The sequence below is a fragment of the Heptranchias perlo genome, chromosome 42 (genome assembly GCF_035084215.1).
Source record: "Heptranchias perlo isolate sHepPer1 chromosome 42, sHepPer1.hap1, whole genome shotgun sequence".
NCBI lineage: Eukaryota > Metazoa > Chordata > Chondrichthyes > Hexanchiformes > Hexanchidae > Heptranchias > Heptranchias perlo.
Window position 1 is genome coordinate 15,343,254 of NC_090366.1, and position 22,940 is coordinate 15,366,193.

General features: G+C 46.3%; 1 protein-coding gene across 1 annotated transcript; it reads right to left on the reverse strand.

Moving 5' to 3' along the window:
* Positions 1-656: 656 nt before the first annotated feature.
* Positions 657-16,305, reverse strand: LOC137306159 (alpha-tectorin-like). Its single transcript, XM_067975217.1, has 11 exons — positions 16,008-16,305; positions 14,689-14,819; positions 11,930-12,211; positions 10,289-10,426; positions 8,463-8,622; positions 7,816-8,225; positions 6,348-6,918; positions 5,285-5,883; positions 3,908-4,478; positions 3,064-3,257; positions 657-1,079 (listed from the first exon to the last, which is right to left on the reverse strand). The coding sequence occupies exons 1-11, from the start codon at positions 16,303-16,305 to the stop codon at positions 657-659; spliced, it is 3,777 nt and encodes a 1,258-aa protein (XP_067831318.1).
* Positions 16,306-22,940: the final 6,635 nt, after the last annotated feature.

A 22,940-nucleotide genomic window follows, 5' to 3' on the forward strand; every position in this document is an offset into this window, starting at 1 on the left:
AAAGGCTCGTGTACATACACCCCCAGTTCTCTCATTTCCTGTACACAGTTTAAAATTGTACCATTTAGTTTACATTGCCTCTCCCCATTCTTCCTACCAAAATGCATCAATTCACACATCTCTGAGGTGAATTTAATCTTCCACGTGCCTGCCCATTTCACCAGCCTGTCTATGTCCTCCTGAAGTCTATTACTATCCTCCTCACTCTTTACCACATTTCCGGGTTTCGTATCATCTGCAAATTAAACAGGTAAACGTCCTCTGTTCGCCATTTTAAGACAGTCAGCACCCCGTTCTTTCACAATGTTTTTGATATTTCGTTAGAAACAGCGACTATAAGAAAATCTTTCCCTTGCATTACGTTGTCGCTAATACACAGTGACGAGAGGAAAGCGCCGTCATTTTGGAGACCTGAAAGGTATTTTAAAAGTATATTAATGGGAAGGTGGTTAGTTGTAAGCGAACATTGAGCAAATGGGCGTGATTTATATTGGTCGGACAATTGAAATAGGGAAACATTAAAAGCTTCAATGAGAAACGTCCTTGCGTAAAATAAAATATTCCTGTAGGCTTGAGAAATGCTGATTATGAGTGAGCTATTTTACAACAGATATTTAAAACATTTGAGTTACAATAGATCAAGAATCGTTAAATACTTAGCTACCGTCCATAAATGGTTCAATCGGAGCAAAACTCACGAGAACACCTCCGCCCTTCTCTATGACGATGTGAACATCTGGATTGTAGACATGCACTGGCCACACAAACGACACGAGATTGTTGACTTGGTGTCGGCTCTCGGCAGTCACTCGGAACCATGGCGCCGAGGAATTGCTACAGACTTTGGCGATGTCATATTCACAGGTCCCTTGGAAATGAGCCACTGCGTCATCGAAGGTGAAAAGGTGCAGGCCGCCGGTCACGGTACAGCTGGAGAAGGAGCTGTAGCAGCCGTGTCTCCCCCTCCTCGTGGTACATTCCTCATTTACACCGCAAGCTGAAGGAACACACCTGAGATCATCTCTCCGATAACACTGGCATCGAGTTCCGCAGTTCGCTGTCAACATCGTCTCCCCAGTCTGCAAAAGCAATATCGTTAACTCTAACTCTCAATTAAGATTCGTTTTATTTTCAAGTGTTCAATTGCGTTACATTGGCATTAAATTGTTTAAATTCCTTTTTTATCTGGTATCGCACTGTTAGCTCCACTCCTTGTGAATTCCCGGTACAAAATCGCCAGTAGAATCAGTGCACCGTCCGCTTGTCGCATTTGAACGGTAATGGACCAAAGGCTAAAAGTCTCGAATTATGGGAACAGATCATTTCTCGACCTTTCAACTCAGATGTTAGCCTCCACAAATTCCAGATCAACTCAAGATTACATGTACAGGAAAGTTCCCTCTACACTGTCCCATCAAACACTCCCAGGGCAGGTACAGGGTTAGATACAGAGTAAAGCTCCCTCTACACTGTCCCATCAAACACTCCCAGGGCAGGTACAGGGTTAGATACAGAGTAAAGCTCCCTCTACACTGTCCCATCAAACACTCCCAGGGCAGGTACAGCACGGGTTAGATACAGAGTAAGCTCCCTCTACACTGTCCCATCAAACACTCCCAGGGCAGGTACAGGGTTAGATACAGAGTAAAGCTCCCTCTACACTGTCCCATCAAACACTCCCAGGGCAGGTACAGCACGGGTTAGATACAGAGTAAAGCTCCCTCTACACTGTCCCATCAAACACTCCCAGGGCAGGTACAGGGTTAGATACAGAGTAAAGCTCCCTCTACACTGTCCCATCAAACACTCCCAGGGCAGGTACAGGGTTAGATACAGAGTAAAGCTCCCTCTACACTGTCCCATCAAACACTCCCAGGGCAGGTACAGCACGGGTTAGATACAGAGTAAAGCTCCCTCTACACTGTCCCATCAAACACTCCCAGGGCAGGTACAGGGTTAGATACAGAGTAAAGCTCCCTCTACACTGTCCCATCAAACACTCCCAGGGCAGGTACAGGGTTAGATACAGAGTAAAGCTCCCTCTACACTGTCCCATCAAACACTCCCAGGGCAGGTACAGCACGGGTTAGATACAGAGTAAAGCTCCCTCTACACTGTCCCATCAAACACTCCCAGGGCAGGTACAGGGTTAGATACAGAGTAAAGCTCCCTCTACACTGTCCCATCAAACACTCCCAGGGCAGGTACAGGGTTAGATACAGAGTAAAGCTCCCTCCACACTGTCCCATCAAACACTCCCAGGGCAGGTACAGCACGGGTTAGATACAGAGTAAAGCTCCCTCTACACTGTCCCATCAAACACTCCCAGGGCAGGTACAGGGTTAGATACAGAGTAAAGCTCCCTCTGCACTGTCCCATCAAACACTCCCAGGGCAGGTACAGCACGGGTTAGATACAAAGTCAAATTTCCTTTTCTCTGCCACTCAGCTGTTCCCAGACGAGGTATTGTATGTGTTCCATGCCTAGATAATCGTTTTATTTGGCATCCGTACAGTCAGCAGTGCAGAATCCCGCCTGACCCGCCCTAGTCTGGATCGGAACTCATCCCCAGTCGATGTTCCAGTGCCGGATATTCGGTAACGAGTAAAACCAAATAACGGCAAAGGCGGCCATGAATTTGACTATTGCTTTTATTCAATTTCTGTTGATAGAAGTATTTTTATACTGATGATGATATCAGATTTACAGGAGTAGGTGAGTCTGGCTTTGAGTGAGCGAATTAACATTCGTGGAGGTGAATTCATGGACCCAGCAGTGCGTCAGCAACAAAGCCCCGTGTTCATTTAACTCCTCCCCATTCTGGGACGTATCCTTGATGAGCTTTTGCGCAGCGGTTGTTGAAATAAAACCATTTGTAAAACCGACTCAATAGATAGCAAAGAAATGATGACTGCCAGAACCATTGAGCAAGGTTTCGTGATTCCGAACTTGTGTTGACGCTGGACTTGTGTCGGGATTTTCTCAGCTGGTTTTGTACCATTCCCGGTTCCTCGGGATGCAGTGTCTGGCTGCGGCGCGGTGTCGCGGAGATTCGTTACTTACCTTCAAGTACACACCGTTATATGAACATCCGCACTGTTGGGAAGGGACGCAGCTGTCGCCGCTCCTCAGGTAACCATGGTTACAGAAACATCCTTCAGAACACTTCAGATCACACGACGAAGTGAGAGTGACACAATCCTGGTGACACGAATCACCGCACGCCTCGAAATGACTGTTTGCCGGACATTGGACACCTGAAGGTAAACACATTTACATGTCGATATGAACATGAGATGATGGGCTGTTTTTGTATTACAGAGTGAGTCACAACCTACTTCTGTATAATCAGCCTCTCATCCAACTCATCTACCGAAGGAAAGCCAACCTCCGTCTGAGTCAGGCCGTCAACCACCTCTCTCACTTTCACAAACGGTTACAGTAATCCATTTACCTCCCTGACCTTCAAACAAAATGAAAGAATAACCCAAACTCTCCATTCATATCCAGATCGTTACCACAAAACCCCGGCCAAATAAAATCTCCCCCCCCACCCCACCCCAGTTAGTGCAGTTGGATCATCTTCGCTCCGTGGATTTCCATCACTGAATACGGAACTTGTTCTGCTCCCAACAGCCTCCTCGCCAATGAGGGAGTGACAAAGACAACACCCTGAAGGTTGATAACAATTCATTATTGTTTGCTGGTTCCACTCTGATAGACCATTTGTTGACAAAGCTGTATTCTGGAATTACAGAAGTGGATCAGCCTGAGTCCAAGGAGCTGACATCGATACCCACGGGGCAATTTCTCATGACCCACATTGCCAACCAGTCACCAATAGGCCGAATACAATGATCGGGATCTTCAACAGAAACTTGTGTTTGTAAATGTAACTTTTCATTACCGCAGTGTGTTGCGTTTCTCCACTCTCCGATTGCGATGCCTCTTCTCTGACACTCGGAAACATAAGATTCAATCGCCTGACAGAGCGACTCGTGGTTTCCCGCTAACGCACACAAATCGAATGCACAGTTGTCCGAGTAAATTGTTGGGTTCAGCGCCGAATGACATTGGCCGAAAGGCCCACTGGCGTTTCTCAGAATGCCGCAGTAACTTTGCGAAACGTAGAGACTGCGCTCTTCTTCTGAGCACATCCGGCCCGTTGGGACAGTGTCGTCCGCGCACGAGGCTCCAGAGGTTGCGCTTTTCCAGCTGTTCCCAAACACTGAAGCCGCACCTAACGTTGTGCCATTGGGAGACACGAATTCGTCAGCCGCATCTCCATTGAAGTTTCCGCATAGTCCGCAGAGAAATCCGGAATAGGTCCTTGGAACCGTCACTACCGCATAATGGTTCCAGTCATAGGAGACACTGAAGCCAAAATCCGTTTGCAGCATAGCCGCCGATCCGCTGTGGTAAAGGTTAATTTTACCAGACTCTAATGTTACTGGTAAATTAAAGGACACGCCATTTACCTGTAAAAGGGGGAAATGATACATAGAATGTGTAACTTAAGAAATCCAGGATACATGAAGCACACTTCAAATCAAGAATCAGAGATTCCGCACACTGATCGTGGTCCGTAAACTTACAGCCAAAGCAAACAAACATTTAATTCACCAGCAACCTCAGCATAGATCCTGAACCTGTTCCTTATTAGAGTTATTTACCGAGCCAGAATTGCCTACTTTTTCTGATAATCTGTCCCACCGCGATATGGAGGGAAATCCGCAACTCCCCAATTCCTGTCCCAGCTGATGATATTTTTGTGTGCGGAGTCTGCGCACAAACCCTAAGCTTAATAGTTTGCTGATCCCGACTGTATCTGCACGTTTAGTTATTCTAAAGACATGTGTCATTCTTCTCTCAAATTTCTGTCTGCTGTAATTTTTCATAGATTACTGGCGGAAGGTTTATAATCGGCCTCCTCAATCCCTTTTAGCGTTTCTCATGTAATTCCTTTAGGCGGTCGGATTTATAAAACGGCTAATCACATTCCTGAGGGACTCGGCGGCGACAGCTGGGAAACATTACGGGCAATTTCACTATCATGTACTGTAGGCTTTGGAGGCAAGTCCAAAACGATTGGCTAATTTTTGAGATTATTTCAACCTGGAATCTGATGTTTTCTGATCTTTGTCATGTCCAATCAATGAATGCGCCTGCGAGAAAATTTAACTAATTTCTTTAGCAAAGAACTGCACCACTTTCAAACTCTCATCTCCAACATCCTTCATTGGCTCCGTTAACCTTGTGATTTACACATTTTCCTGGTATTTACCTGAACTTTGCCAGTTTCACCCCGAGACACCTGGATCTGATGTCCATACACCTCGACTTGAACCACACGTGTCCAGGACACCGCCGCGGAGCCGCGGTTCTCATTCTCCAGCTCAACGCTGAACGCTGTGAGGTCTCCGGCTGGTCCGCAGTACTTACTGAAGGTATATTTGCAAGTCCCTTGGAAATCAAATGCCTTTCCATCAAAAGTGTAATAGTGAGGGTCACCGGCAGCCCAGCAGGTGCCGCGCTCTTTCCAGTAGCAGCCACGCACTCCTTCCACAAGGCGGCAGTCCTCGTGTACACTGCACCCGAAATCTTCACAGGTCACACCAAGGGTCGCGTTCCAACAGGTACATTTTCTACTGCAGGTATCTGTTAGGATGACGGTATCGCCTTTGCTGTAATAATGACCCTGGAAGGAGCAGCCGCACTGACCGAGAGCCACACAGATTCCGCCACTCAGGATGTAGCCATCATGGCACCGACAGCTCTCGGTACAAGGCTGGTCACAATACAAAGGCGCCGTTGTATCGGCGCAACTGGCAGGACACGCGGAGCCGCAGGGATCATAGTGACTGTGCGCCGGGCAAGAGATTTCTGAAACAACAATTACACGTCGTTAAAGTCCGGTGCAGTGACGAACACAAAGCGGGAATTTTCACTTTCATCGCCGGGCAGAAAATTGAGGATAGCGGCTCGGCCGCTCCGGTTTACACCCCACCCATTAAAGTCATTGCAAACCAAAATTTGGCGAGGTACAAAACAAGCGGCCGATCCGCCTCCGCCCGTTTTCCGCCCGACGGTGAAAGTGAAAATTCACCCATAATGTTTTCGGAACAGGCATTTTCCGTTCCGTTAATAAATCGACATTTATTTCAGCTAAAAACGTCTTTCTGTTGAGAGAGACCAAAATCAAGTGTGAGTGAGATTGTGAGATAGAGAGAGTGGGAGATAGAGATAGTGAATGGTGGTAGTTCTATTCTCCCCAAAACAAGATTAGAATTTAAAGAAGATAATCGTTTTACAGATAATTTAACACAAATCATATATACGGGGCCTACCACACAGTCCTGACCTCCTCCACAATACTGTGGGCACCTGTGCGACCCGGCATCTCGCTGAATAGGCGCCCAAGCTCTGGCAGAGGCTCGCCATTTGGCCCTCATTGGCACAAAGGTCATAGACGCAGCTCTGGATGAAGGCCTGGGGCTGCAGGACGGTGTTGCAGAAACTGAATGGCCCGTCCTGCTTGCTCATGAGGCCGCAGTAATCCTCGGCGCCGTACAGCACCTTTTGTTCTTCCGTGCAGACGCGGCACTGATTGCCGCACTCATCCTCACACAGCGTGTCGTTATCAGAAACCTTCCAACTCTTCCCGAACGCAACTTCCGACGTGGCGAAGGTTCCATTGGGCATTTGAAACTCATCCGATTGGTCGCCGTTCAGGTTTCCACACAGTCCGCAAGTAGCATTCTGGTAACTATTAGGGAGGGAGATCATAGCATAATGGGACCCGTCAAAACTCAGAGCCAGACCGAAATCTGTACTAGCTGTGACTGTAAACCCGCGGGAAGAGACGCGGATTTGACCGCCCCCGATGAACACTGGAATAACGGTTCGAATCCCGTTCACCTGGAAATGAAAATTGTAAAAAGGCAGTAACGGTTACACATGACGGCAGAACAAATTGTCTATTGTTTTCAATAAAATAACATACAGTAGGGTACGGTAACCTAGTGCCAAGAGTACTGGGCCAGCAATCCAGAGGACATGAGTTCATATCTCACCAGGGCAAGTTGTGAAATTGAATTGAATTAAATAAACCTGGGATTTTGTCCGCTGGCAGCAGACAAAATGACCATGAAAAATGTCGGATTATCGTAAAAGCGCAACTCATCCAGTAATACCCATCAGGGAGGGAACTTCAGCTCGGTCTGACCCACATGTGACTCAGTCCCATCACCACCTCAAGGCAGCTAGAGATGGGCAGTGTCGTGAACATTTTAAGAACAATTCAAACAAGAAAGTCAGAGCCCGTCATTTACACCGTCGTGTATGTGTGGGCGCTTTGCGACAGCAAAATAAAACTAATCTCACTAACCCACCCTCTCCCCGTAGCCCTGTAGCAATCCAAATCTAATTATACTGCCCCGCTGTCTCCCTATAGCCCTGGTATCAGTCCCAAACTAATCCCACTGCCCCTCTCTGTCCATAGAACTGTATCAGTCCAAAAGTAATCTCACTGCCCCTCTCTGCCCATAGAACTGTATCAGTCCAAAAGTAATCTCACTGCCCCTCTCTGCCCATAGCCCTGTATTTATCCAAAACTAATCCCACTGCTCCACTCTGTATCTTTATTTCCCATATTTATCTACGAATGATTATCACGGCATTAATCTTAGACATAGTCTTAAAATGTGGATATCAGGCTACCTTATATTATAAACTAACAGTATATAAATACATAATAAAGAACATGCTAAAAAGTGAACATGATTTGGCCCAATTGTCCTAATGCCCTCAACTCACCATGACCTGATCAGTGGACCCTTTGAGCATTGTAATTTCAGTCCCATAGACGATCAGCCGAATGAGTCTGGTCCAGGATCCGGCCGCATTGCCGCGGTTTTCGTTCTTTGCCTCGATTCGGTAAAACGGTAACCCGCCGACATCTCGGCACAACTGAGACAGGACGTAGGTGCACGTGCCTTGAAAATGGAACAGATGTCCATCAAAGGTATGGAAGTGAGGGTCGCCGAAAATGGTGCAGGTTTCCACGGAGGCAGATTGGCAGGAATAAAACGAGGAAGAGGAGAGGCAGATTTCATAAGGAGAGCACCGTTCAGATCGACATTCCAGCGAGTTTTCCGAATTGCATTTACATTTTGTTTCGCAGGTATTGTCTGTCCAAAAGGTGTCATCCAGTCGAATAAATTTCCCTGTAAAAGTAATTTTTAGGTGTTAAACGATAAATCATACGCGAAACCATACGCAAACTTCCCCATCTGACTCCCAATTGCGCTGATATTTAATCACTTCATTGCAGTAACTGATTTTTATAACTACTGTACAGTAAACATGAACACAACTCGATGTTCGTTTCCAATTGAAAGTATTTGCCAATTAGTTGAACATTTGGTCTAATATTTTAGTTTAATTAGGTGAGATATTCGTACCATTATAGATGCAGCCTCCCACCACACTGAATATGTCGGTTCTAAAGACCCAGCGGCCCGGATCCTGCACATTGCTTGTCGACTCAATGTCGATTATCTCTGGTGTTTGCGATCCGGGAATGCTAAAATAATGAGTGGAAATCCCGCTGTTAAAACCAGCCTATTCGGGGAATAAAAACACGTTTTTATACAATTGTTGGTTAAAGTTGATATTTAGGTGCGCAGGCCCAACTCTAGTTGCCCAAATTGCCAGATCTTTGCATTTTGTTAAAACGATTAAGCAATTATAGACTGTCTGGACAGTTGTGATGTATATTTGTATTCTGTAATGTCTGAGGTAATTGTATTATTTACAGTGATATCGCTCTACTGTCAGGCTAAAATGCACAAAAGCATGATATTATAAACCCTCGTGACTCTAAATGTTACTCAAAGGAACCTTGGTTAATAATGACAAAGTCAAAAGTTGAATTAAAGGGGCCTTGAGAAAGAAGGTTGTCGAATGTTTGGATTTGTCAGAATCCTATTGTTGAAATTGAGATAACCAGATCATAAATATAGATAGATAGAGAGAGAGAGAGAGAGATAGATAAAGAGAGAGATATATAGATAGATCGATAGAGAGAGAGATAGAGATAGCTAGATAGAGAGATACATATAGATAGATAGATAGATAGATAGATAGATAGATATATAGAGAGAGAGATAGATAGATAGATAGATAGATAGATAGATAGATAGATAGATAGATAGATAGATAGATAGATAGATAGATAGATAGATAGAGAGAGATATATAGATAGAGATAGATAGATAGACAGATTGACAGATAGATAGAGGCAGAGATAGAGAGAGATATATATAGATAGACAGATAGAGAGATATAGATAGATAGAGAGCTAGATGGAGATACATAGATAGATAACAGTCAGATAGATAGATAGTTAGATAGATAGATAGATAGATAGAAAGATAGATAGATAGATAGATAGATATAGAGATCGATAGTCAGACAATCAGAGAGACAGACAGACTGACAGACAGACGGGCGTCCTTCCATCCTCCACCCTCTGAAAATTTGGGCTCAGCCAAAACTCTGCTGGAAAGAGTTTACTGAACGTAAAGGATAGAAAGCTGACCAGGAGAGCATTGGAATAGTCGAGTCTGGAGGAGGCAAAAGCACGGAGGAGGGTTTGATCAGCCGATGGGCGAGTCCAAAGATGTTACCAAGGAGGAAGTAGGCAGTCCACGTGATAGAGAGTATTATGGGTCAGAATCAAATAGGATACCGAGGATGCAAAAGATCTGGTTCAACTTGAGACAGTGGCCAGGGAGGGGGAAAGAATCGATGGCGAGGGAACCGAGTTTGTGGTTGGACCAAGGCAATGTTTAACTAGCGAATATTGCTACTTATCCAATTCTGGATATCCCACAAGCAATCTGACAAATCATAATCAGTGGAAGGGTGGAGAAAGGTAGTAGGGAGGTAGAGGTAGAGTCTACATGTGAAAGTGGATGATGTCGTTAAGGGGCAGCCTGCAGATGAGGAAGAGGAGGAACCAAGGATAGATCCTGGAGGAAGTCCAGAGGCAGTGAAGTGGCAGGAAGAGAAGCGACATCTGTAATATTTATTGATCCATCTTGTATCGCCGAATCTCTACCAACTAACTTCAATTCAAAATAAAATTCGGCCGGCTGTAAAACGGGCGGCGGTTCCGATCCCGACAGTTTCCCGCAGGACGGGTTAGGTTAAAATTACCTAAATGGACAAGTCATTGAAGGAAAGAAAACAGCAAAACCTTCAGGAATTGAAGCTCTTTATTTACCTGTGCTGCTGTTCCGCCGAGTCCGGTCTCAGGGTTGCCATTACTCGCCGTCCCGGTTGTCCATTGAATGTCTCCGTAGTTCAGTATAATAAACGATTGGAGTCCATCGGTGATGAGCACCACCTGGAAGCTGTTCACCTGAAATGTAAAATGATTCCAGCATCGACTAAATGGAGTTATGTTCAGAGTAGTCAGAACGAAGTAAGTGTGCTCCATTCACACAATCAGTTAGATAATAGCTCAGTCTAAACGCGCAAGAAACGTTGTGAATTTCTCAAGCAGCGAAGAAGGGAGGTACGCTCTACTGAGCTCCTATAATTATAAATGTTACACTCACTGATAACCCTGCAAGCTAAAGGTTTATTTTGTAGAGCGAACCAGTGGCAGAACGCTCGCCATTGCTCTGTACTGATGGGTTGCGCAGTCTTAGCGAGCTAAACTCCAACTGTATGTCAGTCCATCTTAAGTCACTAGGTTTTCGTTCTATCTACCTGCTCCTAAGTTGTCTGAACTCAGCTAAGCGGGACGAGCATTTATAGGGAGATCTTGTTCCCCATCTTTCCTGCAACTCCATAATTGAATCTCTCCCATCAGGTTGCCGCCTCTGCCACAGTACTGAAACGGCCCTTATCAAAGTCACAAATGACATCCTATGTGACTGTGACTGTGGTAAACTATCCCTCCTCATCCTTCTCGAATTCTCTGCAGCCTTTGACCATCCTCCTCCAACGCTTCTGCTCCGTCGTCCAGCTGGGTGGGACAGCCCTCGCCTGGATCCATTCCTATCTATCCAGTCTTAGCCACATAATCACCTGCAATGGCTCCTCTTCCTGCTCCCACACCGTTACCTCTGGAGTCCCCCAAGGATCTATCCTTGGCCCCCTCCTATTTCTCATCTACATGCTGCCCCTCAACAACATCATCCGAAAACACAACATCAGATTCCACATGTACACTGACAGCTCCCAGCTCTACCTCACCACCACCTCCCTCGACCCCGTCACTGCCTTTGATTTATCACACTGCTTGTCCCACCACCACTCCTGGATGAGCTTCAATTAAACAGTGGGACCACCAAAGGCACTGTCTTCACTCACCGCCACAAACTCTGTCCCCTCACCACGGAATCCATCCCCCTCTCTAGTCACTATCTCAGGTTGAATCAGGCTGTTCGCGCCCTTGGCTTCTTATTTGACTCTGAGCTGCACTTTCGACCCCATATCGTCTCCATGACAAAGACTGCCTACTTACACCCAGTATAATGGTATTCACACTAGTGGGGCGGTTTTTTAATGCTTTACAACCGCATATATCAAATTAGGGATCACATATATGGGCAACCATTTTAATTGGCTCTTTGAGTGAGATTGACAAATTAGGGTGAATTTTTTGGTGTGGATTGTTGCCAATTAAGAACTGTATTGAGAATGTCCAAACGGATTTCACACAGGACCTGTACAGTTAGTAGAGGGAGGATGCATACAGCCCATAATACACGAGTGGATTGGAACCCCAGTCCCAGAAATAAAAGGATATTGTCGAATTAAGTCTCCCAGTCGGTTTCATGATGCGGTTTCATGGCAACATTGTAATGGGTTTCAGACAGTACAATGGTTATCGATATATTAATGGGTTTCATACTTTTGTTGATTGAGATCCATAGAATGCAACTCGATCCCAAGTGGCCACAAATACCCACTGGGCATTGAAATTGAGCCCAGGGATGTATCTATTGATATCGGCCGTGGCCCTTTGCAGTAATATCTCATCTCTGGTTTCTCGGTAGTAAATTTCTCCTCCAAGTCTGTTGTCCACATCAGCCCAAAATGGAGTGATGAAGACGCGGCCGTCAGAGAGAGGAAACGGGTCGGGTGTGTACTGCGACACGGATGTTTCGAATGAGATGACACCGTTGTTGTTAACCTGGCGATACAAAAAATAGAATTAACAGCTAGAACAACAGAAAATGCCGGAACAGCACAGCGGGACCCATCAGCATCTGAAAAGAAAATATATAGTTTCACGGAGTAGATGTTCAACTTACTGGACGGATGTCAAACTGCTGCCGCCTGTTATAGAAACCGCCCAATCTTTGATTTCAATGGGCGTGAAAATTGGGGTGTTTCTATAATGGGCGGCCGATCCGCACCGCCAGTTTAACGCGGGGAGATGGGTTGGGGGAAGGGGCCTGAGAACTGTCAATTGTTAATGATTTAATTCACAGTTTGGACGATTATAATTGCAACAGAGGGATCGATCCTGTATCGTAAGAAACAGTTTGGGGGTAATTAGAATATCGAAGGAGCAGCCCATTATCGCCCAGGGCTGATTTCCCTTCCCATTGAACTCAATCGAGAGCAAAGCGGCATTTTACCCTTCGCCCCATATTCCTCTACTAACTTCAACGGAAAATATGAAAATCGAGCAGAGTGTAAGAAGAGGAGAGGGGAGAGTGGGAAGGGGACAGTGGGAGGGGAGAGGGAGAGTGGGAGGGGAAGGGGAGGGAGGAGGGGAGGGGAAAGGGATGGGGGGAAGGAGAGAGAGCGGGGGAGAGGGAGAGTGGGAGGGGAGGGGAAATGGATAGGGGGAAGGAGAGAGAGCAGGGTAGAGGGAGAGTGGGAGGGGAAGGGGAGAGTGGGAGGGGAGGGGAAAGGGATAGGGGAAGGAGAGAGAGCAGGGGAGAGGAAGAGTGGGAGGAGAAGGGGAGGGAGGAGGGGAGGGGAAAGGGATAGGGGGAACGAGAGAGAGCAGGGGAGAGGGAGAGTGGGAGGGGAAGGGGAGAGTGGGAGGGGAAGGGGAGAGGGAAGAGGGGGAAAGCGACAGGGAAGGAGAGAGAACAGGGAAGAGGGAGAGTGGGAAGGGAAGGAGAGAGGGAAGAGGGGGAATGGGACGGGGAAGGAGAGCAAACAGGGGAGAGGGAGAGTTGGAGGGGAAGGGGAGAGTGGGAGGGGAGGGGAAAGGGATAGGGGAAGGAGAGAGAGCAGGGGAGAGGAAGAGTGGGAGGGAGAGGGAAGAGGTGGAAAGGGACGGGGAAGGAGAGAGAACAGGGGAGAGGAAGAGTGGGAGGGGAAGGAGAGAGTGGGAGGAAAGGGGAGGGGCAAGGGATAGGGGGAAGGAGAGAGAACAGGGAGAGGGAGAGTGGGAAGGGAAGGGGAGCGGGAGGAGGGGAGCGGAAAGGGATAGGGGGAAGGAGAGAGAGCAGGGGAGAGGGAGAGTGGGAGGGGAAGGGGAGGGAGGAGGGGAGGGGAAAGGGATAGGGGGAAGGAGAGAGAGCAGGGGAGAGGGACAGTGGGAGGGGAAGGGGATGGGGGGAAGGAGAGAGAGCGGGGGAGGGGGGAACTGTTGCTCTTCAGATGAAGTATTAAACCGAGGCCGCATCTTCCTGCTCCGGTAGTTCAGGTGGGTTCAAAGGTCCCTGGGCCCAAATATCAACAGTCTCTTCACGGCACCGCGATTCATTCTACTTATCGCTCCTTGGGACGTTTCTGATAGACCGGATCATCTACTCTTACCATTTTAAGTCTAACATTATTTTTGTTTCGCCCCATTTGACCGAGTTTAATTCTGAGCTTCGTTTTCCTGTCCCCATTTACAGCCCGTTAAATTCTGTGCTCGCAAATGATCTAATCCGGAAATCCCCGCTTGTATTGATTCGATTTTAAACCGCAATTGATGTTGGAGAATGAGAACAATTTCACACAGCGTGGCTGATGATTTGCGAGAGAAATAAACACTAAACTGTGAGCCTATTAACCATTCAACCCACATCAGTCACCGATTCAGTAGGAAATCTTTGGTCCCTAATCTTTATCTCTAGGAGAAGTGCCCGCATTCAGTCCTCAGACTGACTAATACCCCAAACCTTCCCCCTGTCCACTGGAACTTCATAGAATCATAGAAGTTACAACATGGAAACAGGCCCTTCGGCCCGACATGTCCATGTCGCCCAGTTTATACCACTAAGCTAGTCCCAATTGCCTGCACTTGGCCCATATCCCTCTATACCCATCTTACCCATGTAACTGTCCAAATGCTTTTTAAAAGACAAAATTGTACCCGCCTCTACTACTGCCTCTGGCAGCTCGTTCCAGACACTCACCACCCTTTGAGTGAAAAAATTGCCCCTCTGGACCCTTTTGTATCTCTCCCCTCTCACCTTAAATCTATGTCCCCTACCTTTGGGAAAAGATTTTGACTATCTACCTTATCAATGCCCCTCATTATTTTATAGACTTCTATAAGATCACCCCTTAACCTCCTACTCTCCAGGGAAAAAAGTCTCAGTCTATCCAACCTCTCCCTATAAGTCAAACCATCAAGTCCCGGTAGAATCCTAGTAAATCTTGAATTGTACTCACGTATACTTGACTTGTACTCACGTATACTTGAATTGTACTCACGTATATGGAAGTGTGCAACGTTTCGAAGAAAGGGAAACTCGTTGAAATGGAAATTTCCGGGGATCCGCCATCATCCACCTTCGGAGTCGTTGCATCTCCACTTCCGTTACCGAATGGATAGAACTGGTCGCCTGTAAAACCACGAGAAATAGATTCGGTAATTACTTCAATCCAAGATTCAGACTCGATGGAAACCGCGTGAAAAGGATTGAAAATAAAATATCAGAGTGGACAAGGTGAGTCTGCTGCCCTTTATAACGGGAACGAACTGAGTTCAAAAATCAGATTTATCTTTGCTGATTGTGAAACTTAGCTGAGGGAATATTGAGGGGAAATCGATGCCAAAAGTTTGCAATGGTCCTGGGACAGGATTCAAATTTCCGGGGGTGAGTCTTCACTTTTACCGAGTGTCGGTTTGTATTTTTCTCTCTCTGTCTTCCTCTATCTCTCTCATTATTTTTCTCTTTTACACATACACATTCTGTCAATCTCTCTGCCCATGTGTGGTTTGCTCTATCTATCCCCCTTTCTCTCTCGCTGCCTTGTCTGTTTCTCCCTCTTCACCTCTCCTGCTGTCTCTTTATTTCTATCTCTGTTTGTTTGCCTGTTTCCTTCCGACTGCTACTCTCTCTTTCCTCTTCTGCTCTCCAGCACGTTTTTTTTATTTGTTCATGTGATGTGGGCGTCGCTGGTGAGGCCGGCATTTATTGCCCATCCCTAATTGCCCTCGAGAAGGTGGTGGTGAGCCGCTGCAGTCTGTGAGGTGACGGTTCTCCCACAGTGCTGTGTGTCCGGTGCCCAGTGGTCCGTCTGGTTTTATTCTTATTATGACTTTTCATAGCGAGATTTTACAACTGAGTGGCTTGCTCGGCCATTTCAGAGGGCAATTAAGAATCAACCACATTGCTGTGGGTCTGGAGTCACATATAGGCCAGACTGGGTAAGGATGGCAGATTTCCTACCCTAAAGGACATTAGTGAACCAGATGGGTTTTTATGACAATCTGGTAGTTTCATGGCTATCATTACTGATACTTGTATTTTAATTCCAGATTTTATTTAATTAATTAATTGAATTTAAACCCACCAGCTGCCATGGTGGGATTTGACCTCATGACTCTGGATTTTAGTCCAGGCCTCTGGATTACCAGTCCAGTAACATAACCACTATGCTACCGTACCCTGCTCCACCGCCTCCCTCCAGTTGAACCCGCTTACTTAGAAGTTGAAAATTGAATCTATTGTGCTCTTCCTGTCTGTTCTTATCTCATCCGCCCTGTTGATGCATGGTATTAAAATATATAAGAGCATCTCACCTACACAATACGTCAATGTTGCCGCTTCCGAAAGTAGAACTGTGGTGAAGAAGGACAAGATAGTAAACGGATGCAATCATTTCATATCGTGAACGTTTTGTTTCCATTGAAGTCAGTGCGAGGTGCAAAACAGGCGCCCGATTCGCTATCGCCCGTTTTGCGCTCTCGCCCAAGAATAATGCCTTGGAGATGTGGAGTTCACATCGAAGGGAAGGCGACACTTCCCCCTGTCTGACGTTACCGCTCCGTGATTCTCTGGGCGGGGAGAACGGGCGATGCTCCCCAGGAGGCCGAGCGGCCATCCTTGGAGACTCAGCACGTTGAAAATTGCATTAGAAATAGCTCCCAGCCGAAACCAAAGGCGCAAACACATTCCCATTCGTTGTAATCTTTTTCACCACCGTTAGGGCAATGGGCTCATTTGCCCGGATGCAGTTGGTTTAGGATTGGAAGCTCGTTTTTAGAAACCCGATCGCAGAATCAGGGGAACAGTTCTGAGCATTTATTTGCACCGTATTTCTGTGGAAACTCAACAGCTCACGGGGCGAGATTGAAATCTTAATTGGATAAAGTTCCACGTCAGTCATTGAACTAGGAACCAGTACGCGCTCCACATCAACTGCGCGCAAATCCTTGGGTTCGTTTGCTATTTTTATCCAAGAATTAAGGCGTAATATCATCTTGAATCAAAAGCATATATTTTATTGCAAGCTGTTTACTTTCTAAGACACGAGTCCCTGTTTTGCTAATATCTCTTAACAGCAGCTCTAAGCTGGAAAGTCCCAAAATTTCAGGTGTTAGTTTGGTGATGTAGAAATATTAACTTTACCATTCGTGGAATGTTCGTCATATTTAAAAATGCAGTAAATACTCACCATAATATATTAATAGAAATCGCATTGCCGGTGCTCCCATTGCAGCTCTATAATAAGAAACAGAAATGTTTATATATTAAATACTAGATGAAGTTGGAATTATCAACAGAATTCCCTAAAACTACCAGTAGAGTTGGATAAAGCCGTAAAAAGGCCAATAGCAATAGCAGTCCTCTAACTATGGCCTTGCCAGTGTTTGTACACATTTACCATTAACTCTAAACTTTTGAAATCTACGCCCCTGTTTATAAAACTTAGCAGAGGGCTATGGGGACAGAGTGGGGCAGTGGGATTAGTTTGGGATTGATGCAGGGCTATGGGGAGAGAATGGGGCAGTGGGATTAGTTTTTCTTTTATTCGTTCACGGGATGTGGGCGTTGCTGGCGAGGCCGGCATTTATTGCCCAACCCTAATTGCCCTTGAGAAGGTGGTGGTGAGCCGCCTTCTTGAACCGCTGCAGTCCGTGTGGTGACGGTTCTCCCACAGTGCTGTTAGGAAGGGAGTTCCAGGATTTTGACCCAGCGACGATGAAGAAACGGCGATATATTTCCAAGTCAGGATGGTGTGTGACTTGGAGGGGAACGTGCAGGTGGTGTCGTTCCCATGTACCTGCTGCTCTTGTCCTTCTAGGTGGTAGAGGTCGCGGGTTTGGGAGGTGCTGTCGAAGAAGCCTTGGCGAGTTGCTGCAGTGCATCCTGTGGATGGTACACACTGCAGCCACTGTGCGCCGGTGGTGAAGGGAGTGAACGTTTAGGGTGGTGGATGGGGTGCCAATCAAGTGGGCTGCTTTGTCCTGGATGGTGTCGAGCTTCTTGAGTGTTGTTGGAGCTGCACTCATCCAGGCAAGTGGAGAGTATTCCATCACACTCCTGACTTGTGCCTTGTAGATGGTGGAAAGGCTTTGGGGAGTCAGGAGGTGAGTCACTCGCCGCAGAATACCCAGCCTCTGACCTGCTCTTGTCGCTACATTATTTATGTGGCTGGTCCAGTTAAGTTTATGGTCAATGGTGACCCCCAGGATGTTGATGGTGGGGGATTCGGCGATGGTAATGCCATTAACTGTCAAGGGGAGGTGGTTAGACTCTTTCTTGTTGGAGATGGTCATTGCCTGGCACTTGTCTGGCGCGAATGTTACTTGCCAGTTATCAGCCCAAGCCTGGATGTTGTCCAGGTCTTGCTGCATGCGGGCTCGGACTGCTTCATTATCTGATGGTTTGAAAATGGAGCTAAACACTGTGCAATCGTCAGTTTGGAATTGATACGGGGTTGCGGGGAGAAATTGGGGCATTGGAATTAGTTTGGGATTAATACAGGGCTATGGAGAGTGGGGCAGTGGGATTATTTAGGGACTGTTACGAGACTAGGGGAAGAGAGCCCGGCTTTGGGATTAGGTTGGGATTGATATAGGGCTACGGAGAGAGACTGGGGCAATGTGATTAGCTTGTGATTGATATAGTGCTATGAGGTGAGGGCGGGGCAGTGGGATTAGTTTGGGCTTGATACATAGAATCATAGAAACATAGAACGGTTACAGCACAGAAGGAGGCCATTTGGTCCATCGAGCCAGTGCCGGCTCCTTGTAAGAGCAATCCAGTTAGTCCCATTCCCACGCTCTTCCCCGTAGCCCTGCAAATTTTTCCCCTTCAAGTATTTATCCAATTCCTTTCTGAAAGCCAAGATTGAATCTGCCTCCACCATTCCCTCGGACAGTGCTTTCCAGGTCGAAACTACTCGCTGTTTAAAAAAGTTTTTCCTCATGTCACCTTTGGTTCTTCTGCCAATCACTTTAAATCTGTGTCCGATGGTTCTTGACCCTTCTGCCAATGGGAACAGTTTCTCTTTATTTACTTTATCTAAACCCTTCATGATTTTGAATACTTCTATCAAATCTCCTCTCATCCTTCTCTGCTCCAAGGAGAACAATCCCAGCTACTCCAGTTTATCCACGTAACTGAAGTCCCTCATCCCTGGAACAATTCTCGTAAATCTTTTCTGCACCCTCTCTAAGGCCTTCACATCCTTCCTAAAGTGCGGTGCCCAGAACTGGACACAATACTCCAGTTGTGGTCGAACCAGTGTTTTATAGAGGTTCATCATGACTTCCATACTTTTGTACTCTATGCCTCTATTTATAAAGATCAGAATCCCGCATGCTTTTTAAATCGATTTCTCAACCTGTCCTGCCACCTTCAAATATTTGTGCACATATACCCCCAGGTCTCTCTGTTCCTGCACCTTTTTAGAATTGTACCCTCGAGTTTATTTTGCCTCACCTCCTTCTTCCTACCGAAATGCATCACTTTGCACTTCTCTGCGTTAAATTTCATCTGACACGTGTCGGCCCATTCCACCAGCCTGTCTATGTCCTCTTGAAGTCTATCACTATCCTCCTCACTGTTTACTACGTTTCCAAATTTTGTGTCATCTGAAAATTTTGCAAAGGTGCCCCATATACCTAAGTCCAAGTCATTAATATATATCAAAAATCAGTGGTTCTAGTACCGACCCCTGGGGAACACCACTGTACACCTCCCTCCAGTCCAAAAAACAACCATTCACAACTACTCTCTGTTTCCTGTCACTTAGCCAATTTTGTATCCATGCTGCCACTGCCCCATTTATTCCATGGGCTCAATTTTGTTGACAAGCCTATTATTCGGCATTTTATCAAACGCCTTTTGAAAGTCCATATACAGAGCATCAACTGCATTGCCCTCATCGATCCTCTGTGTTACCTCATCAAAAGACTCAATCAAGTTGGTTTAGCACAATTTGCCTTTAACAAATCCGTGCTGGCTTTCCTTTATTAATTCACACTTGTCCAAATGACTATTAATTTTGTCCCCGATCATCAATTATAAAAGCTTCTCGACCACCAAGGTTAAACTGACTGGCCTGTAGTTGCTGGGTTTATCCTGACACTTTTTTTGAACAAGGGTGCAACATTTGCAAATCTCCAATCCTCAATCCTCTAGCACCACCCCCATATCTAAGGAGGATTCGAAGGTTATGGCCAGGACCTCCGCAATTTCCACCCTTACTTCCCTCAACAATGGATGAGGATAGGATAGGATGGATAGGATGCACCCCATCTGGACCGGGTTACTTATCTACTTTAAGTACAGCCAGCCTTTCTAGTACCTTCCCTTCATCAATTTTAGCCCATCCAGAATCTTAAGTACCTCCTCGTTTACTGTGACTTTGGCAGCATCTTCTTCCTTGGTAAAGACCGATGCAAAGTATTAATTTAGTACCTCGGCCGTGCCCTCTGCCTCCATGCGTAGATCTCCTTTTTAATCCCTAATCAGCCCCACCCCTCCTCTTACTACCCGTTTGCTATTTATATGCCTGTGGAAGACTATTGAATTCCCTTTTATGTTAGCCACCAGTCTATTCTCATAGTCTCTCCTTGCCCCTCTTATTTCCTTTTTCATTTCCCCTCTGAACTTTCTATATTAATCCTGGTTCTCACTTGCATTAACAACCTGACATCTGTGATACGGCCCCTTTTTCTGCTTCATCTTACTCTCTATCTCTTTCGTCATCCAGGGAGCTCTGGCTTTGGTTGCCCTACCTTTGCCCCTCATGGGAATGTACCTAGAATGTACGCGAACCATCTCCTCTTTAAAGGCCACCCATTGTTCGATTACAGTTTTGCCTGCCAATCTTTGATTCCAATTTACCCGGGCCAGATCCGTTCTCATCCCACTGAAATTGGTCCTCCTCCAATTGAGTATTTTTACTCTAGATTGCTTCTTGTCCTTTTCCATAACTAAACTAAACCTTATGATACTATGATCACTGTTCCCTAAATGTTCCCCCACTGGCACTTGCTCCACTTGACCCACCTCATTCCCCAGATCCAGCAATGCCTCCTTCATCATTGGGCCGGAAACATACTGATCCAGAAAATTCTCTAGAAATTCCTCCCCCTCTTTGCCCTTTATACTATTACCATCCCAGTCTATTTTAGGATAGTTGAAGTCCCCCATTATCACTACTCTATGGTTCTTGCACCTCTCTGTAATTTCCCTGCAAATTTGCTCCTCTATATCCTTCCCACTAGTTGGTGGCCTATAGAATACACGCAGTTGTGTAATGGCACCTCTATTGTTTATTAATTCTAACCAAATAGATTCTGTCCTTAACCCCTCCAGGACATCCTCTCTCTCCAGCACTGCAATATTCTTCTTAAACAATACTGCCACCCCTCCTTTTTTCCACCCTATCTTTCCTGAACACCTTGTAACCAGGAATATTTAGTATGCAATCCCGCCCTTTTTTGAGGCAGGTCTCCGTTATCGCCACTACATTATATTCCCATCTGGTTATTTGCACTTGCAGCTCACCAACCTTATTTACAACGATTCATGCGTTTACACACATGCACTCTAAACCTATTTTAGACCTTCTCTTATTCTCTCTTAGTCTGATACCACCTTATACCGTACTGTATCTTATTCTAGTGCTATCTGTCTTTCCCAATCCTTCGTGCAGCTTGTTTCTCCTTTCTAATGGTACATCCTGGTGCCCACCCCCCTGCCAAATTAGTTTAAACCCTTCCCCACTGCATTAGTGAACCTCTCCGCAAGGACATTGGTCCCAGCTCTGTTAAGGTGGAACCCATCCATCTTGAACAGGTTCCTCCTGCCCCAGAATTGCTCCCAATGCCCCAAGAATCTGAAGTCCTCTCTCCTGCGCCATATCTCTAACCACGCATTAATCTGCTTTATCTTCCTATTTCTATACTCACTAACGTGTGACACTGGGAGTAATCCAGAGATTACTACCTTTGAGATCCTGCTTTTTAACATCTTCCCTAGTTCCTGAAACTCCGGCCGCAGGACCTCATCCCTTTTAGAAATGTAAAGATGTAGAAACATTTACAGCACAGAAGGAGGTCATTCGGCCCATCGTGTCTGTGTCGGTTGAAAAAGAGCAACTCAGCCTAATCCCACTTTCCAGCACTTGGTCCGTAGCCCTGTAGTTTATGGCACTTCAGGTGCATATCCAGGTACTTTTTAAATGAGTTGAGGATCTCTGCCTCTCCCACCCTTTCAGGCAGTGAGTTCCAGATCCCCACCACCCTCTGGATGAAAAAAAAATCTCCTCAACTCCCTTCTAATCCTTCTACCAATCACTTTAAATCTATGCCCCTTGGTTATTGACCTCTCTGCTAAAGGAAATAGGTCCTTCCTGTCCACTCTATCAAGGCCCCTCCTAATTTTATATACTTCAATTAAATCTCCCCTCAGCCTCCTCTGTTCTAAAGAAAACAATCCCAGCCTATCCAATCTTTCCCCATAGCTAAAATTCTCCAGTCCTGGCAACATCCTCGTAAATCTCCTCTGCACCCTCTCCAGTGCAATCACATCTTTCCTACAATGTGATGGCCAGAACTGTACGCAGTACTCAAGCTATGGCCTAACTAGTGTTTTATACAGTTCAAGCATAACTTCCCTGCTCTTATATTCTATGCCTTGACTAATAAAGGAAAGTATCCCTGAGCCTTCTTAACCATCTAATCTACCTGTCCTGCTACCTTCTTTCCTATGTTGGTACCCACATGGACCACAATTTCTGGCTGTTCCCCTTCCCTCGGAAGAATGTTCTGCACTCTCTCTGTGATGTCCTTTACCCTGGCACCAGGGAGGCAACACACCGTGCGGGACTCAAGTCGACAGTCAGAGAAACGTCTGTCTGTCCCCTTGACTATCGAATCCCCTATGACTATTGCATTTCGGCACTTCACTCTACCCCTCACCGCACTGCGTGCAGTCCTTTGTCCCATAGATACAGGGCTATGGGGAGAGAGCGGAGCAATGGGGTTTGTTTGGAATTGATACAGGACTGTGGGGAGAGTGCAGAGCAGTGTGGCGGTGGGATTAGTGTGGGATTGATGCAGGGCTTTGGGTAGAGAGTGGGGCAATGGGATCTGTTTGGGTTTAATATGGGGGCAATGGGGTGAGAGCAGTGGGATTAGCTTGGGATTGGTACAGGTCTATGGGGAGAGAGTGGGGCAGTGGGATTAGTTTGGGATTGATGCAGGGCTATGGGGAGAG

What these genes read in the sequence shown, in the direction of transcription:
- LOC137306159 (XM_067975217.1), bottom strand. Translation starts at nt 16,305, where the DNA reads ATGGCCGCTCGGCCTCCTGGGGAGCATCGCCCGTTCTCCCCGCCCAGA. An exon ending in TCGGCGGAACAGCAGCACAG is followed by an intron (nt 8,623 to 10,288) that starts GTAAATAAAGAG and finishes TTCCCCGAATAG; the next exon opens with GCTGGTTTTAACAGCGGGAT. An exon ending in ATAACGGTGTGTACTTGAAG is followed by an intron (nt 1,080 to 3,063) that starts GTAAGTAACGAA and finishes TTGCTTTTGCAG; the next exon opens with ACTGGGGAGACGATGTTGAC.